The sequence below is a fragment of the Mirounga leonina genome, unplaced genomic scaffold (genome assembly GCF_011800145.1).
Source record: "Mirounga leonina isolate KUSES-001 unplaced genomic scaffold, KU_Mleo_1.0 Mir_129, whole genome shotgun sequence".
Classification (NCBI taxonomy): domain Eukaryota; kingdom Metazoa; phylum Chordata; class Mammalia; order Carnivora; family Phocidae; genus Mirounga; species Mirounga leonina.
Window position 1 is genome coordinate 9,353,999 of NW_023270323.1, and position 18,416 is coordinate 9,372,414.

At 37.7% G+C, this 18,416-nt stretch overlaps 1 protein-coding gene across 3 annotated transcripts in view; it reads left to right on the forward strand.

Moving 5' to 3' along the window:
- FAM13A (family with sequence similarity 13 member A) overlaps nt 1-18,416 on the forward strand; it is a 351,884-nt gene that overhangs the window by 274,132 nt on the left and 59,336 nt on the right. For all 3 annotated transcript variants that reach the window (XM_035004519.1, XM_035004518.1, XM_035004520.1), the window contains 3 exons: nt 7,468-7,509; nt 10,546-10,725; nt 17,148-17,334. In XM_035004519.1, the coding sequence (XP_034860410.1) occupies nt 7,468-7,509; nt 10,546-10,725; nt 17,148-17,334 (409 nt within the window). The remainder of the gene's footprint in view (nt 1-7,467; nt 7,510-10,545; nt 10,726-17,147; nt 17,335-18,416) is intronic.

Genomic DNA, 18,416 nt, shown 5'->3' on the forward strand with positions numbered 1-18,416 from the left:
TAAGAATAAAAAAAATTAAATAATAAAATAAATAAATAAATAAAATGAATGAGCATTACATACTAAACTTTGCACCCTATAAGTAGAGCACAAAACTTCCTGCTACTTTCTAAAGAATTATTCAGCTGTATCTGGAAATTCTTGAAGAGTAGAAATTTTAGGGGTGCCTGGGTTGCTCAGTCGGTTAAGCATCTGCCTTTGGCTTGGATTGTGATGCTGGGGTCCTGGGATCGAGCCCCACATCGGGCTCCCTGCTCAGCAGAGAGTCTGCTTGTCCCTCTCCCTCTGCCCCTCATCCCCCCCCACCACTTGTGCTCTCTCTCTCAAATGAATAAAAAAAAATCTTTAAAAAAAAAAAAAAAGTAGAAATTTTAACAGTCATGTATTCTAACCATGGTGTAATTGATACCAAAAAATTTCCAGTCAACCAATGAAAACTCTCCTAAAGAGAGGAAAAAATTCAGAGGAAATAAAAACTAGTGTAGACTATTGATAAGAAAAAGGGGGAACATACATATCAAAATTTGTGAATCTAAGCTCTTTTTAAGAGGTGACTTCAGCTTCTTAAGAATGAAAATAAATGAGCCATGCAATCAGAATAAGAAATGATATAAAAGAAGAAAAGCAACCTCTTAGAAATTTAGAAGGTTTTAATAATAATAAATAGAAAAAAGAGCAGAACTGATGTTTGAATCCAGAAACTGGTTCTTTGGGAATAAAAATGAAAACTATAAAATAGAAAAACCTCTGGTGAACTTAAGAAAAAAAAACAACAAAACTAATAATCAGAATTGAAGTTTGTGGTCAAGGGATATAGTAATTCTTAAAAGATTAAAGACTGCTGGCTCAGTCGGTTGAGAGTCTGACTCTTGATTTCAGCTCAGGTCCTGATTTCAGGGTCATGAGATTGAACCCCTCATGGGGCTCCACACTCCACACTCAGGAGTCTGCCTAAGATTCTCTCTCCCTCCCCCTTTCCTTCTCACTCACTTGCTCCCTCTTTCTCTCTCTCTCTCTCTCTCAAATAAATAAATAAATCTTAAAAAATAAATAAAAGATTAAAGATTCCTTGTTGCAATTTCATACTAATAAACATGAAAATCTAGAAATAAAAAGTTTCCTGGAATGTATAAATTTTGAAAAGAAGAGAATTCCATTTGAATCCAAAAAAGTACTTTGAGTAATCTGTTCTAAGAAAATAACTAGATATATAGCCAAAGGTTTATATGAATAGCAGCATTATTTGAGAATAAGGATTATGTCCTTATTAAGGACACACACTGAAGCCAGATTACATGAGATAGAATCAGAGCTGTGTAAACTTGAATGAGATATTAGATCTCTTTGAAGCTCAATTTCCTCATCTATAAATGAGTATATATAGTGAACTATTCATTTCATTCAGAATTTTGCTTTACAAAGACCTTAGTCTAAAAACTAAAACTCTGAATTTCTTTTTATGCAAAAACATGCTAAATATGTAAAACTGAAAACTCCAATAATTAGGGCCTGAACAAAAAGCTATACAAAAGGTGAGTATTTTGATATTTTGATGGGCTCTATTTAATTTGTTAGGAAATATTTAATCGGGACGCCTGGGTGGCTTAGTCATTAAGTGTCTGCCTTCAGCTCAGGTCATGATCCCGGGGTCCTGGGATTGAGCCCCACTTCAGGCTCCCTGCTCGGCGGGAAGCCTGCTTCTCCCTCTCCCCCTTCCCCTGCTTGTGTTCCCTCTCTTGCTGTGTCTCTCTCTGTCAAACAAATAAATAAAATCTTTCAAAAAAAAAAGAAAATATTTAATAGATCATCAAAATGTAGGAATGAAAGATAGTTTTTTTCTTCAAAATAGTCCTAATACTTAAAGGAATATGAAGTGTGAGGTTTGATAAAGTACGAGAATAAATATTTTCCTCCTACTAATATCCATGTAGTATGTTTTCAATTTATGTTCCAGTATTATATGCATAGTATTTGATTTAAAACCAGAATGTGAGGTTTTTTAGATCCAAACTGTCTATACCACCACAAAAGGGTAATACAGTTTTTGTCAAAGTTTGAATACCTATAAATGCATCATTAAATTTCTGTATATCATAATCATAGCTAAAAGTTAAAACAAAGTGGATACTGAAAATCAATTGTATTTCTTTTTTTTTTTTTCCCCTGGGATCATGACCTGAGCCTAAGGCAGGCGCTTAATGACTGAGCCACCCAGGCACCCCAAGTGTATTTCTTTTAATGTATGACATTGTCCACGGAAGACAGGGTTTTAATGAAAAAGTTTTAATTAGAAATCTGTTATGTGGGGCGCCTGGGTGGCTCAGTCATTAAGCGTCTGCCTTAGGCTCAGGTCGTGATCCTGGGGTCCTGGGATCGAGCCCCGCATCGGGCTCCCTGCTCGGCCAGGAGCCTGCTTCTCCCTCTCTCACTTCCCTTGCTTGTGTTCCCTCTCTGTGTCTCTCTCTGTCAAATAAATAAATAAAATCTTTAAAAAAAAAAGAAAGAAATCTGTTATGCAACTGTAAGAAATAACGTTGGATTCATCTTATAGTGTTGATGCTGCATATTAACTTTTAGTATTTTAAAATAATACTAAAAATATTGTCTTCTGTTAAATAGACAAATTAGGAGCTTCATGCTATTTTGATGATTAGTTACATGATCTTCATCCTTAGGCTGAATTAAACATCACATAATTGTCTTTTAAATCCTTACTCATTAAAAAGAAAAAACTGACTAAATATGTTCTAGAGGGGAAAAAAGGATAATTCTGTTCGACCTAACAGTTCCTATTGAAACAATAATACTTTACCACAATAATATTTGTATACCACAGAAGAGAACATACTGAAGTAAGAGAATGTATAAAAAAAGAGAACACATGCTTTTTCAAGATGTCGGATTTTAGTAGATTTGAAACTTCTTTCTTTTTATATGTAGATTTCTTTATTTCAAGTCAAGAGATCTAATTAAAGAATCACTTGTCAACAGGCATTCTGTGCATCTTATCACATGCAAATTTATAGACTAATATTGTTGAGCATATTCAGCTTCCAGAAATGCAGTTTGGGTTTTGTTAATAGAGATACAGACTAAATATATTTAAGTATGTCATAGAATATATTGCAGAGTAGGCTTAGAATCTGTTTTAAAAGACTATACCAATAGCGGATGTGGTTGCATCATCACTCACAGTAGGCTTGGGTAATGAAATTGACCATAGTTCTGGAGTCTGCATAGAGGCTTATTTTTTTCAGTTTTGAATACTTGCTTTACAACATTGGGAGATGATCCCTTCCATATTCAAGTGTTTATATTGCATAAGTAAGAAACTTTGTTAGCAAATCAGTCAAGGGCTCTGAAAAAAATCATTTTTCTTCGCTTTCTGCAGAGGATAAAAAACAAGTTCCATGTAGACGAAGGAAGTCTGTATCTCTCACTTTAGCTTATTTGCTTGTTGCCCTTTTGTCATTTTCTTAGAATTACCTTCATGAGTGAATTATAGCTATGGAAATAACCCCTATGTCTGTCATTAAATATTCTTAGAAATCTTGTTATTGGTGAGTTATTAAGCACATCCCACAGGAACTATACAGGTGGCTGGATACCTGACCAAAGCCATATTGGTGTTTAATAAACCATAACTATGACTGAAACTGTCATAATATATTATGCAATTATAATCTTTTGTAGTGATTTAAACTTCAGGGCAGTAAACTTTTAGAGCTAAAAGAAAACCACAGGGGGGGCGCCTGGGTGGCTCAGTTGGTTAAGCGACTGCCTTCGGCTTAGGTCATGGTCCTGGAGTCCCTGGATCGAGTCCCGCATCGGGCTCCCTGCTCGGCAAGGGTCTGCTTCTCCCTCTGACCCTAACCCCTCTCATGTGCTCTCTCTCATTCTCTCTCTCTCAAATAAAGAAATAAAATCTTAAAAAAAAAAAGAAAAGAAAAGAAAACCACAGGGATCACTAGCCAAGCCTTTTATTTTCGGTATGAAGAAACCTATCCAAAGCAGCCAGGCTAACCAGCAATCTATGATTTCAGCTAATTAACTGCAGAGCCAAGACCAGAACTTCTCTTTTCTGATTCCCAATGGAACATGTTCACTTCTCAGAATACTTTCTTTAGAGAAATTCTGCTTAAAAAACATGAAAATATGGACACGTTAAGTATACCAAAAATTCTAAAGGCCTATTAGAGAAACATAAAAGTATAAATTATCATAAATTTGACCTAAGATCAATATATTAGCAAAATTGAATATGATTTAATTCCTTGCTTTTGTCATTGATCTATTTATTTTGCATTCTGAAAATGGCTCAGTTAAGCTTCTGCCTTTAAGCTCAGGTCACGATCCCAGGGTCCTGGGATTGAGCCCCATGTCGGGCTCCCTGCTTAGCGGGGAGTCTGCTTCTCCCTCTCCTTCTGCCCCTCCTCCCCGCTTGTGCTCTCTTTCTCAAATAAATAGATAAAATCTTAAAAAAAAAAAAAAAAAGACTGATTTAGAAGGCTTAGGTCATTTTTCTTTAGCTATGAGGGAAATTTTGATGTGTTGCCTTTTATTCACTTACGCTAGCATAAGTTTTCCAGTGCATACCCTCATTACGTAGATTAGAATGTTTAAAAATAGCTATTGTGATATCTAAGTAATTGAAGTCTTGAAGAATCTTAGTTGCAGGGAATTACCGCTTTGCTAATCAGTGTCTTCCACAAATCAACAGCATCAGAATCACTGTAGAATTTGTTAGAAAGGCAGAATCTCAGCTTCCCCTTCCGGAGACCTAGACCTACTGAATCGGAGTCTGTGTGCGAACAAGATCCTGGATGATTCAGATATGCCTTAGGATTTGAGAAGCACCAATGTAGAGTTAGTAATCTCAGAACCTGTTTCTACTTGATGTCATTTTCTTGTCTCTTTCTTCCTCGCCTTTCTTTTTGTGTCCTGCTGCCCAACTTCCCCAAAAGAAACATAAAAATATCAGTGTGTGCTTTAATAAGCAAAAGGAAGTTCAGGTCAAAAGTGTGTAGAAGGGAGGCGCCTGGGTGGCTCAGTTGGTTAAGCAACTGCCTTCAGCTCAGGTCATGATCCCAGAGTCCTGGGATCGAGCCCCCCATCGGGCTCCCTGATCGGCGGGAAGCCTGCTTCTCCCTCTCCCACTCCCCCTGCTTGTGTTACCTCTCTTGCTCTTTCTCTTTCTCTGTCAGATGATTTTAAAAAAATGTTCCTATGTTCAAAATTCCACGGTATATCCAAGGATGTTTGGGGTGATTGAAAGCGGCTCTGCTCCCAAAACTGAGGCTGTGTAACTACATTGAGAAGTGAAATACAGGAGTTAATTACACAGTGTTGACTTTACAGAGGGTGAGCCACAAAGCATCAAAAGCAGGGACTGCCTGTTCCAGTTAAGGACAGAGAACAGCAAAGGATATATTATTGGTTATGTAATCTGGGAACCACTGTGAATAACAGGCATTGTGAGGCAGATGAGAAAAATGGTTGTGATTAAAAGCAAAGTAAAACACCAAATCCAAGCCTCCATCTACAAAGATGATTCTAGTGAGATTTTCTTCTAGTGAGTGATGGATTGAATGTCTAGTGTAGTGATTAAGAGCTTAGACTGAGCTAAAACTTTCTTGGTTCAAGTTCCAGCTCATCTACTTCTTGGCTCTGTCGCTGTGGGCAAGTTACTTAACCTCTAACCTCTTCAACTGAAAATTGAGAAAACAATAGTACCTACCTCATGGGTTACTGTAAATAGCAAACAAGAAAATATATGTACAAAATACTTGACACAGTGTCTGAAACATAGTAAGGACTCAGTAAGCATTAGAGTGTATTTGTTCATTTGCTTATTTACTCATTCATTAAGGTTTTTCTCATCAGTTTCCCTTGTGAACAATAGCATTATTTTATGTGTCTCTTCTGGGATTTGGCTGTGGTTTGTGGCCATGACAGACAGCAATAGCTCTTTTTAAGGAAATTCTCTGGGCTGAAGAGTGAGTGTCTGTTGATCACCTCTGGGATAATGAGTGCTAGGCTGGGTCTGATGGTGGTTATGATAGTGGCAGAGAGTATAATGAAAGAAAAAGAGAGATATCATACAATCCCTTGAGGTACTTAGATTCTGAGTGGAAAGAGATGAAATACCCACATACATGGGAGAAAAACCCAACAGATGATTTTTAAAAAATGTTCCTATGTTCAAAATTGCATGGTATATCCAAGGATGTTTGGGGTGATTGAAAGGCAGCCATCAGCCTCGGTCATTAACACCTGTCATTTTCTTCAGGTGTTTTCTACAAAGAAGGAGGAGAAAAGGGAACTATTATATCTATGAGGTAAAACTGTAGTGTGACAAGCATAGACATTTAAACAGACTTTTGAATCTTGATTTAGAAGCTGACTAACCATGGGAGGGCAGACTGAGAAACTGCTAAAATTGCTGCCGGCCTCGACCTCATTGTGGTTATATGAACACAGGGGGCAGGCAAGAGGGGTGAAGTTCCAGAGGGTGCTTATCAGATAATGTTCTATAAGTTCATTGTTCCACGTTAGGTTGACTACTTTGTAATGCTTTTGAAGGAATTCAGGCTTTGGAGGAAATAGAAAAGTAGAGGAACTTTATAAGTGCTCAATAAAGGGGCCATAAATTAGGTGTTGCGATGAAACATAGATCTTGAAGGATTCTCCATCTTGAGGAACTCAGGAAGAAAGGTGGCTTAGAAATAGTTGTGTGGGGATGCCTGAGTGGCTCGGTCAGTTAAGTGTCTGCCGTCAGCTCAGGTCATGATCTCAGGGTCCTGGGATCGAGCCCCACGTAGGGCTCCCTGCTCAGCGGGGAGCCTGCTTCTTCCACCCTTCCCCCCGCTTATGCTCTCTCTCTGAAATAAATAAGTAAAATCTTTTTAAAAAATATATTTTAAAAAAGAAAGAAATAGTTTTGTAGAAACCAGTGTTGTTCCTTGTTCTCTGTCCCCTGCTGCTGTCTGCCTGTTCTGAGCAGTTTTAGAAAGTTGCTTCTGTCTGCAGGTCTGGAGGGAGTGGACGAGGAGGGAAGAGATTTGGGCTGGGGAGAGCAGGGAATGGGTGGAGTTGGTAGCAGGAAGGCAGTCAGTGGCATTATACTAATATTTTGGGTAAATAAAAAGACGTTGAAGGAGGGTGAGGGCCAGGATAGTAGGGGCAGAGGTGGAGATGGTTTTTAAAGGTCACTTTGAAACAGTCTATCATGGACATCTTTAAAATGGGGGTGCGGGGACACTGTTTAGGAGTAAACACCCATGGGCATCCTCTAATTCCAGAAACAAGTGAAAATCAGCATCTGTCAGGGGATGGGTTAAACATTGTACAAGGGTCACTCAGAGTCTAGCTAATACTTTTAGTCTGGAATCCCCTTCAGATGTTTGGTTCATAGTCTCTGATGCTTTGTCTAATCTGACTTTCTTTCTTTGTGCTTCTTTTCCACAGCACGCATGTATCCCAAGTCAGCAATGTTTCGACAACTGGAGAGTAAGTTATTTGGGTTTCCCTTTCCCATTTATCGAACAGAAAAAAAGCTACTCTAATGGTGTGTAGTATTGGAAGATTAATACAGTAAGCAACTTATGATGATTTTTAAAACCACTGAGAGAAGAGGACTAAATAAGAAGTGTTCGTGTTTGAGTTTCTGCGTGGGTGTGTGACTAGAGACAGCTCAACCATTTGAACATGCGAGATTTTTGTTTCAGTCAAAATAATGTCAGAGTTTATTAATGTTTGCAAAATACGTGTTTAGGGAGGTATCTTAGAGTGGAAGACGCTATTAAAGGTTAAAGTAGTAACAGTGTCTTTACTTCTTCCTTCCTTATTTTTAATCAGCCTACATTTATTGAGTACCTGCAATATGCCAACATAGTGTTAGGTGTGTAATGTCAACTAAGCCTCGGGCTCTGCCATCAGGGACTTTACAGTCTAAGAGGGACACAGAATCAAAAGCAAATTAGTGATGGCAACAAGTCCTTTATCCACAGGGCAGGACAGTGCTCTACTGATGATGCCAATCATGTATCTCTTTCCTCCTAAGGCTACCAACTGGACTAAAATCCAAGCTCCAGTTACCTATCCTTGCCTCCCTCTCTGACCACATTGCTCATCATCCTTCAAGCACATGACATTCTGTTTCTGGAATAGGCCAAGCTTATAGTTGCCCCAGAGCCCTTGCACTGGCTGTTTTTCAGCCTGGCCATTCATTTTCATATCATTCACTTTTTTGTTCAAATGTCCGCTCCTCCGAGAAGCCATCCTTGACTATCCGCAGTCCTTCTCCTATCCTGTACAACATTTTGGAGAGAATTTATCACTTTCTGAAATTTCAGGATTTGTTTATTACCTCTCTTGCCTCACAGCAATGTAAGCTCCATAAACATGGGGACCTTGTTTGTCATATTCATGGCTGTATCCCTAACACCTAGAAAAGTGCCTGGTGTATATTAGGCACTAAATAAATATTTGTGAATAGTTTCTTGCTCGAAGATTTTCCTTCACACACACCTCTCTTCCTTCCTTGCTAAGATGTAAATGGGCCTTTTTAGCGCATCTTCCATCAAGAGGGATCAGGAGGAAGAGGAGGAAAGATGTGATAAGGAGGAAGAGAGGATAATTTAAAGAAGCACTGAGTAGGATGAATTTGTATCTAATAGGATGAATTGGGATTTTTTTTTTCCTTCTTTGTAAGGTGAGGAAGCAATGAGAAGGCAGGACTGACCTCTCTTAGCTTTGTGAATTTTAAAGTGATTCCAGAATTGTACCAAGACTGATATGTTCTTTCTTGTGTATTTCCTGATAACCTTTACTTCTTATAGGTCTTGTATAGTTTGGAAAAGGTGTGGAGTTAGTTTGTATGTATACATTAATTCACTCACATTCCTATAGACCACAGTTAGGTAATCTTGAATCATTGGGATGTGGAGTTCTAAATATAAAAACTCTTTGTTTTAAAGATTCATTTATTCATTCATTCATGCATTCATTTATTTGTTGGGGTGAGAGGGGGAGAGGGAGACAAAGTCTTAAGCAGACCCTGTGCTGAGCACACAGAGCCCAACTCAGGGCTCAATCTCATGACCCTGAGATCACAACGTGAGCCGAAACCAAGAGTTGGACACTCAACCAATCGTACCACCCAGGTACCCCTAAATATAGAAGTTCTAATGCCCAAGTTAGACTACACTTGTTCATTGTCTTCAAATAGTTTTAATGAGATTACCATGTGTCTATTATAAAACTACAATTGGAAACTCTTAAACTTCTTAAATTTTTCAAAACCCATCTTATTTAAGTGAATGTATTTCTTAATCTGAACATTTTAAAAACAAATGTGGTTCTTTTTAAATTTTTAATAGCTTTATTGAAGTATAATTAATATACAAAGAACTACACATACTTAATGTCTACAGTTTGATGAGTTTGGATGTGATTCTTTTTTCAAGTGCAGGAAGACATGGTTTGAGGAGTATATGTTTAGAATTTTCCATGCCAGCTCATTCAGAATTAAATAACGTGGTGATAAAGGAAGGCTTAGACACATTAAAAGATTATATAGCTTTCATAAGGATACCCTATCTATCTCACCATGCACTCTTCAGCCCCTGTGCTTAAGTATTTCCTTATGTTAAATGAAGTAAATCTATCCTGCCATCTTCAGTAACACATATTGGGATGTTTGCATGATAACAGCTTCAATTATATACATCACAATGTAATTGCATAGAGGTTCAGAAAGATTTTGCTGTTCGAAATAGTGATTGTTCTGGTGAGGTGTTCCTTTTTTTTTTTTTTTTTTTTTTTTAAAGATTTTATTTATTTATTTGAGAGAGAGAGAATGAGAGAGAGCAAGCACATGAGAGGGGGGAGGGTCAGAGGGAGAAGCAGACTCCCCGCCGAGCAGGGAGCCCGATGTGGGACTCGATCCAGGGACTCCAGGATCATGACCTGAGCCGAAGGCAGTCGATTAACCAACTGAGCCACCCAGGCGCCCGAGGTGTTCCTTTTTAATAACATTATTCCCTGCATAATTTTATCTTAAAGAATTCTACATAGATAATAGGTATCATAAAATCATTTGTGCCCATTTGCTTTGTAAACCATACTGTCTGCCTCTGCAGAGCTGGTATGAAATCCGAAGGAACTCACCTTTGTAAGAATAGGTCTATTATTACTCTATGAGGAAAAAAATATTTCCTCATTCTGCCTTATATTAAATGACCCTTATTTCCTGAATGCCTCTGATAATTGTTGCCAGGCTTGCTGTGAGCATTTCAGTCATCCTGGACCTACAAAGATGAAAAACCCAGTGATCAAAGTGGTAGCATTTGTCAGGTTTGGTTTTATTTTTAACACACAATGCAGATATTTTGAGATGTCTCATATGCGGTCTTTGCTCATGAAGCTGTGGTAGATCTACCATTGAACAAATGCTGATATTTCCCAAATTATGGATATAAATTTTTAAAGGCAATCACTGATAAATTTGATTGCCTGATGGACTCTGTGTTCTGCTTTTATTAGACTCTTAGAAAGAACCATCCGGTCGGCAGTAGAACAGCACCTTTTTGATGTAAACGGCTCTGGAGGCCAAAGTTCAGAGGACTCGGAATCTGGAGCATCATCAGCATCTTCGGCCACATCTGCCAGACAGCGCCGCCGTCAGTCCAAAGAGCAGGATGAAGTTCGACGTGGCAGAGATGTGTGAGTTGGCATTAGAGCGTCTTATTTGCATTTTCTCCTCTCCTTTTAAAAATATACACCTGAGGGCGCCTGGGTGGTTCAGTTGGTTAAGCGACTGCCTTCGGCTCAGGTCATGATCCTGGAGTCCCTGGATCGAGTCCCGCATCGGGCTCCCTGCTCGGCAGGGGGTCTGCTTCTCCCTCTGCCCTCTTCCCTCTCATGTGCTCTCTCATTCTCTCTCTCTCAAATAAATAAATAAAATCTTAAAAAATATATATATATACACCTGAATTAGTCACTGTGTTATAACCATTCCCATTTCAGTATTCCCGTTAAAACTTCAAAAATTCCTTTTTGACTATTCTAAACTTAGCTAACATTTGGAAATTTGTAGGTGACTAAATGAACATTTCAGTTTTGTCTGGATGTTCTGTGTTGTCTAGATGTATGTTGTAGGAAGCCACCTCTGATTTAATACACTTTAGGGCTTCCTCATGAATATCTTCTTCAGAGGGATGCTGGACCACTGGAGGAGAAAATTGCCATATGCCTGTCCAGAGGCGGGTTTTTTTTTTTTAAGATTTATTTATTTATTTGAGAGAGGGAGAGTGTGTGCGTGCGTGTTTTGCGGGTGGGGGTGGGGAGTAGAGAGAAGGAGAATCCCAAGCAGACTCCATGCTGAGCAGAGATCCTGACCTGAGCGGAAACCAAGAGTCAGGCGGCCAACCGACTGCACCACCCAGGCACCACAGAGGTGGTTTTTTTCTTGTTAGACAACATTCATTTGGTTGTTAGACTACCTTATAAAATCAACAGATTTCCGTACTGTATTGGCCTGATGCAGTACTAGAATATCACTGTAATACTTTCACAGTTGACTACATTTTAGTATCAGAAAGGTTGAGCTTAAGTCTAATCGAAGAGGAAATGCTTAAGTTCTTTATTATCATAATGACTAGTTTTAAGCTTTCCCACAGCATGAATTTCAAGAATAGTATCATAAGAAACTTTATTCTTCATTAGAGGACTTGATAAAATACAAATAAACAATTATCATCTATATTTTTCAATAATCATCATTTAAATGCCAAGGAAAATAAAGTTATATTCATATGTTTTTCCTGAAAGTTTTAAGTTTATTTGTATCTACTATAGCATTTAGTCTCCATAAAGTTATTGTTTTGAACTCCTTATTAAATGTCAAAGACTAAATCAGACCCTAGTTCCCCTCATTCCTTTTCACCTGGATTCATAATGCACATCAAAATCTTAGGGGGGAAAAAGGGAAACTTCTTTTTGCTTAAAGAAAGACGCAAAAGATAAGTGGTATAAATAAATACCATGCTGCATATCATGAAGATGTTTAAGGGCCATACTAGCAAATGTAATTTTAGGAATAAAACAGTATCAGTGGTATACACCACTGACTTTTTAAGTGATATAAGGAGCACTTTAAAAAAAAATTTTGTCTTGTGGCTGGTGGATAGGAGGGAGTGCTATAATATTACCTTTACAAAATAGGAAAATTATAATACAGGAGGTATTTACATTTAAAATTAGCTACTGACTAAGCTTTATAGAAAACGTTTAGGAGTAAAATTAACTTGTGTACTGCCTATATTGTGTTACACAGCAAGTACAAATTATTTAATACTGTTCTTATCCCCCGTCTCATTTTTTGCCAAATAGTATGTAGCAACACATTGCATTTTTAAAATATCCTTAGTGTGTCACGACATGTGTCACGACATCATGCTTTCCACCCTCTTTGTTTGGACAGAGGGATAGCAAGCAGAGGTTGGAAGTGGTAGTAAGACAAGAGAGAGAACAGAGCAGATGGTTGTAGTGTTGACGGTTGATGCTGCATGGCGGCAGGGCAGGGGACAGCACAGTGGGGTAAGGTCCAAATGAACAAGCGGTAGAAAAATATGATACATAGAGTAACCTTTCCTGCAGAATTTAGAGTTTCCCACAGCCAGGCATGTTTCTAAGTTCTCTTGATCATACTTTACTGTCAATATCAGGAGAACAAAAGGAGATGAAGAACGGTAGAGACCGACTAATCTAACAACCTGTGAAACTCTAGCCTTCCCCTTATTTTTTCTTCTCTGGTATTTCCTTCACTGCTCATGCTGGTCACTCATTGTGGTCAGACTAGAGTTGGACACTGAGTGAGTAAATCTCGGGCTGAAAACTGTGTGTGGCCACGGTAACTTATAGTCCCACATTACTCTTTTTCCTTGGTGCGTCGTCTGGGCACACAGAAGTCCCCTTCCTATGCTCCCTGTTGGCCTCAGCCTCCTAGGCCTCTGGTGTCTTCCTAACCTGACATGCTGGGTAATTAACATGTCTTGATAGTCCTTTCTCTTCAACTCCCAGTCCACACTGCACTGCCTCTCTGAGCTCGCCAGGTCTGGGGAGGAGCAAGGCCCTTATCTCTCAGGGTCCCAGACCTACTACTTTTGTCCCCATGAAGGTTCTCTCCAGTATGTCCCCAGGAGATATACTGACATATCACTGATTGGGCAAAGGTTGAGAATCATTATCATAGCCTATAGTAAGTATGTTTTTCTTAGTATATACCTATGCATAATTGATTCATTTATCAAAGATTTTCATCAGGCTTTGCTTAAAAAACAAAGATTAAGCTAGACTTTATTCTATTCAAAACTATTAACCTTATGGAATGGTTTAAAAGAGTTTTTAAAAATTAGAAATTAATTGTATTTTTGTCTATTATTTTGCCTCCTAACAACTTAAAGCTGCAACCAAGTAAAAAAATATATCCTTGAAGTCAATGATAACCATACTTCAGGGTGAGATTAAAGTCATTAAGTCTGTACTAAAGTCATCATGGCAGATTTTTTGAAATAAATACAGAAGATAGACTAAGACTTACAAATATTTCATTTTAGTGCAAATGATTTCTTATTTTGTCTAAATCTATAAGGAAACATTATCAGGCTTATATTATTATTGCTACTATAAAAATATCAAAGTTTAAGCAATACATTCAATATGTGAAGGGGTTCAGTTTAATTCATTTATTTAAAAAACTTGCCATCTGCCAGGTGCATGGAAATGAGGACCCTTGGTGATGGGTATATGGAAATTTGTTGTGATAGTGTCTCCTCTGTATGTGTGAAAATTTGATAATAAATATTTTCTTAAAAGCAAAGGGTAATTTAGGTGAAAGTAGTTTCAGCTGTCCAAAACACAATAAACTGGAATTTGTACATATTTATTATAGAAATACTATATTAAATTCCTACTGCAAAGTAAGAAAAAAAAAGAAAAGAAAAGACAAAAAAAACCCAGTGCTGTATCAGGGGAATGATAAATAGTTGAGTATTGCCAGAACATTAAGTGTGTTTGTAGGGGTGGTGAGGAAGAAACTTCAGATAAAGTGAGAGGCCCCAGAAATCTGAATTCATGTCAGATTTCAGTGATGTCAAGTATGACTGAAACCTGTCAGAATGTTGCAGGCAGGAATTATATACCAGCGCTCCTCATAGTCACATATGTATCGTGGCTGAAAGGTGTTGACTCGCACAAAAGCAGAGACTTTTTCTTTTATGTAAGAGAACAGGATTTCCACATGAGCATGCTGAACAGATTTCCATGTATTTGTTTTGACAGCTTTTATTCCAGTCATTCATTCACTATTCAAAAAGATTATAAAATAAACTTTGTGTTTTATAAAAGATTATAAAATAAACTTTGTGATTATAAAATAAACTGGTTTTTAGCTTTTGTATTAGTCTACTAGGGCTGCCATAACAAAATACTACAGTCTGGGTGGCTTAAACAACAGGGATTTATTTCCTCATAGTTCTGGAGGCTGGAAGTCCAAGATCAAGGTACAGACAGGGTTGGCTTCTGATGAGACCTTTCTCTTGCACTTGCAGATGGGTCCTTCTCACCGTGTCCTCCCATGGCCTTTCCTCCATGTGTGTACTCTCCTGTTGTCTCCTCCTTTTCTTTTCTTTTTTTCTTCTAAGATTTTATCTATTTATTTCTCAGCGAGCAAACACAAGCAGGGGGTAGTGGGAGAAGGAGAAGCAGGCTCCCTGCTGAGCAGGGAGGCTGATGTGGGACTCGATCCCAGGACCCTGGGATCATGACCTGAGCCGAAGGCAGTCAACCAGCTGAGCTACCGAGGCATCCCTCCTCCTCTTATTAGAACATCAGTTCTGTTGGATTACAGCACCCACCCTTATGGCCTCATTGAGCCCTAATTACCTCTGAAAAGGCCCTGTCTCCAAAAACAGTCATATTAACAGAAGGTGAGGGCTTCAGCAGAGGAATTTGGGGGGAAACACAATTCTGTCATAACAGCTTTCAAACATAAAAACCCCTCAATAAAAAATTATAAAGGATGTATACCCTAGGAGTTAGGAGAAGTATAAAGAGTGATAGACAGAATTTATATAGTAAAATAATTAATTCTGAAGTTGAGACCAAACTCATCCAGCCATCTGTGAAAGGCAACACTCGGTGCGTGGAGGGGAGATTGAAGAGTATCTGCATAAGTATGTGTGCCAGCATGTTAGTCCCTGTCCACTGTTCCTCTGCCTTCTATGATTTTATACTGAGGGTATTTCTAATATTTGTTGCATAAATCTTTTCTATAATTTTACTAAGTGTATATTTTTACATTAAAAGTTATATAAAATAAGACTAAATTAAATATGGAGTGCTAAAAATCACCAAAGATAGTGTAACTTTGAAAATATTAGGATAATGTTTAATTCATAATTTTGCCTCCATGATAAGCCCATCTAAGATAGGATGTGAATTTAGATGGCAGAATAAATATTTAACATTATCTTTCGTTTTTGTATGTGGTTGAACTGACGGTAAAATATAGTCATCTGTTTTGCTCTTTAGAGCTCATTTATTTCAAAATAGAACTGTAAGTGTTTAGGGAGTTACCTTAACTCAGTCATACCGTAAGGGAAAGATCTCATTCATTTGTACCTTGGCACGCCATGATGCTACCCTGATGGCTTAATTTGTCTTGTGATGTAGTAAAAAAACAGTTTGCTAAGTAATTTAATTTTATGGAAACTCCTTAAGGGAATGTTTAAAATACTCAGAACAATTTCAAGAATATTAAGTGAATTAAATTCTGTAGTTATGACATTCATATCTGCTTCTAAAACTAAGTCAGAACAGGGCACCCGGGTGGCTCAGTTGGTTAAGCATCTGCCTTCAGCTCAGGTCATGATCCCAGGGTCCTGGGATTGAGTCCCGCATCGGGCTCCCTGCTCAGCAGAGAGCCTGCTTCTCCCTCTCCCACTCCTGCTGCGTGTGCTTGCTTGCTGAGAAATAAATAGATAAAATCTTTTTTTTTTTTTAAAGATTTTATTTATTTATTTGAGAGAGAGGATGAGAGGAGAGAGAGAGAGAGAGAGCACATGAGAGGGGGGAGGGTCAGAGGGAGAAGCAGACTCCCTGCTGAGCAGGGAGCCTGATGCGGAACTCGATCCCGGGACTCCAGGATCATGACCTGAGCTGAAGGCAGTTGCTCAACCAACTGAGCCACCCAGGCGCCCAATAGATAAAATCTTAAAAGAAAAATAAACTAAGTCATGAAGGACATCCAGTTAGAAGTTTACATCCTGAAACTCCTTGTACTGGGAAGTAACAAATCCATACTTTAGTTAAAATGCTTTGTATTCCACAGTTTTTTTTAATTTATACTATTTCTACCAAGATTATCACATGCAGTCAGAGTTTGTTATTAATGCTTCTCTACTATGCTAAAATGTCTTTATCATTTGGGAAAATCAGTTTGTCCCATTCAAGATAAAAAGACATCCTATTTCCTTTTCAGATTTTTGTCCACACATTGTATTATAAAATGTGTGTATAGCAGGGGAGCCTGGGTGGCTCAGTCAGTTAAGTGTCCAACTCTTGATTTCAGCTCAGGTCATGATCTCAGGGTCATGAGATCAAGCCCTGCATCAGGCTCTGCACTTAGCGGGGAGTCTGCTTAAGATTCTCTCTCTCCCTCTACCCCCTGCCCCCGTGCACACACGCATTCTCTCTCCCTCCCTCTCTCTCTAAAACAAATAAGTAAATCTTTAAAATAAAATCAAGTATGTGTGTGTATGTAATCTGTTAATAATGGGAAATTTTTTTGTAAGATTGCACTGTTTTCCCTGTTTGAATACAAATTACTTTTGGTACAACCTCAAAAGTTGTTCATTGGTAGAAACACAGTCCTTGCCAGTTTGCCTCTAGGAATAATTTCTCTTGTAATGTGATTTATTTGGCACCAAGTGGTCTCAGGAATAGCACTGTGCTCAGATTTTGATCGAAGAGGCAAACTGGAATTTCTGGGCACTCTTCTGATTTCCCATGTGATCCAGTGACAGTGTCATTAAAATATCCCTTTTACCTTTTAAAATTAAGGCTTTTTTTTTTTTTAATTCAAGGGGACTTATCAACAAAGAAAATATTCCTTCTGGGTTCAACAACCTTGAAGATTGTATTTTGAATGCTCAGGAAGTGGAAAAATTGTATGAAAGTACTTCTGGTTATATTGGAGAAAGGGGCAAACCTAAACGTCAGAAATCCAGTTCCAAACTTTCTGAACTCAATGAAAATCAAGATGGTCTTGTGGTAAGTGAAAATTCTATAAAACTTTTACTTGTAACCAATTAGGAAATATCACATCTCTTTCCCTTGCTTTGTAAAAAAATAATAATTTCAATCATGAGCTTCATAGGACTATAGGATATGAGTTGTAAAGGCCTCAGAGCTCCTAAGTGTACACACTTGTATTTCTTTTTAGTAAATATAAAAATCAAAGCTGAGAAAGATTATATTCTGTCAAAAGAAAGAGACAGCACACTCTGATTGCCATGTTATTCAAATGATTTTTATCTCATTCTTTTGAGTATTTTTAAATTGTATTTTTGGAATATTGTCATTAAAGCATTTTTTATTTTCCCCCATTCTCATATATATGATGTAAAAAAAAAAAATTAATGAACTTAAAGCCAGGTGAAAGAAAACTACATAGGGAAAGAGGATCAACTATCTTTGTGTACAGAAATCTCTGTGTTCAGAAATTTAGTTCAAATCTATACTCTATAAAGTATTTTCTTCCAAATTAATCAGAAACAAAAACAAAAAAGATCAGCCTCTTACAGAGTTACCTCAGACCTGAACCCTGGATCACTGATTTGATATATAAATTATTACAAGTGGTTTCTGTCAATAACAAATATTTATTCAGTTTAACTATTAGTATACATCCTCCTCTTCTGCGTATGCTTCATTTTCTCTGAGAAGTGAGAACCAAAGCCTGTCCGCTTAGTCCCTTTAGTTTTAAAAAATTTAACAACAACGAAAACTAAAGATAAAATTTATAACATAACATGAGCTGGAGTCCCCCTAATGAAAAAAAGTAATGCCCATTCTTACTGTTCAATGTGTAAATGCTCCGATCTATTCGATCTCTGACAAGCTTTTAGCTCCATGTTGGGTTTTCTCTACATTTAGCAAACTTACAGGCCATCTGTTTTCCATTGTCAATTTCGGCATGTGCTTAGAGAAGATTCCCAGTTTGGCCCTAAATAAAATATACATAAATGCAAATCCAGGGAAACATGTTAATTTCTTTTTTTCCCTCCAAATATCTTTTTTTTAAGATATTTATTTATTTATTTATTTATTTATTTATTTATTTATTTATTTAT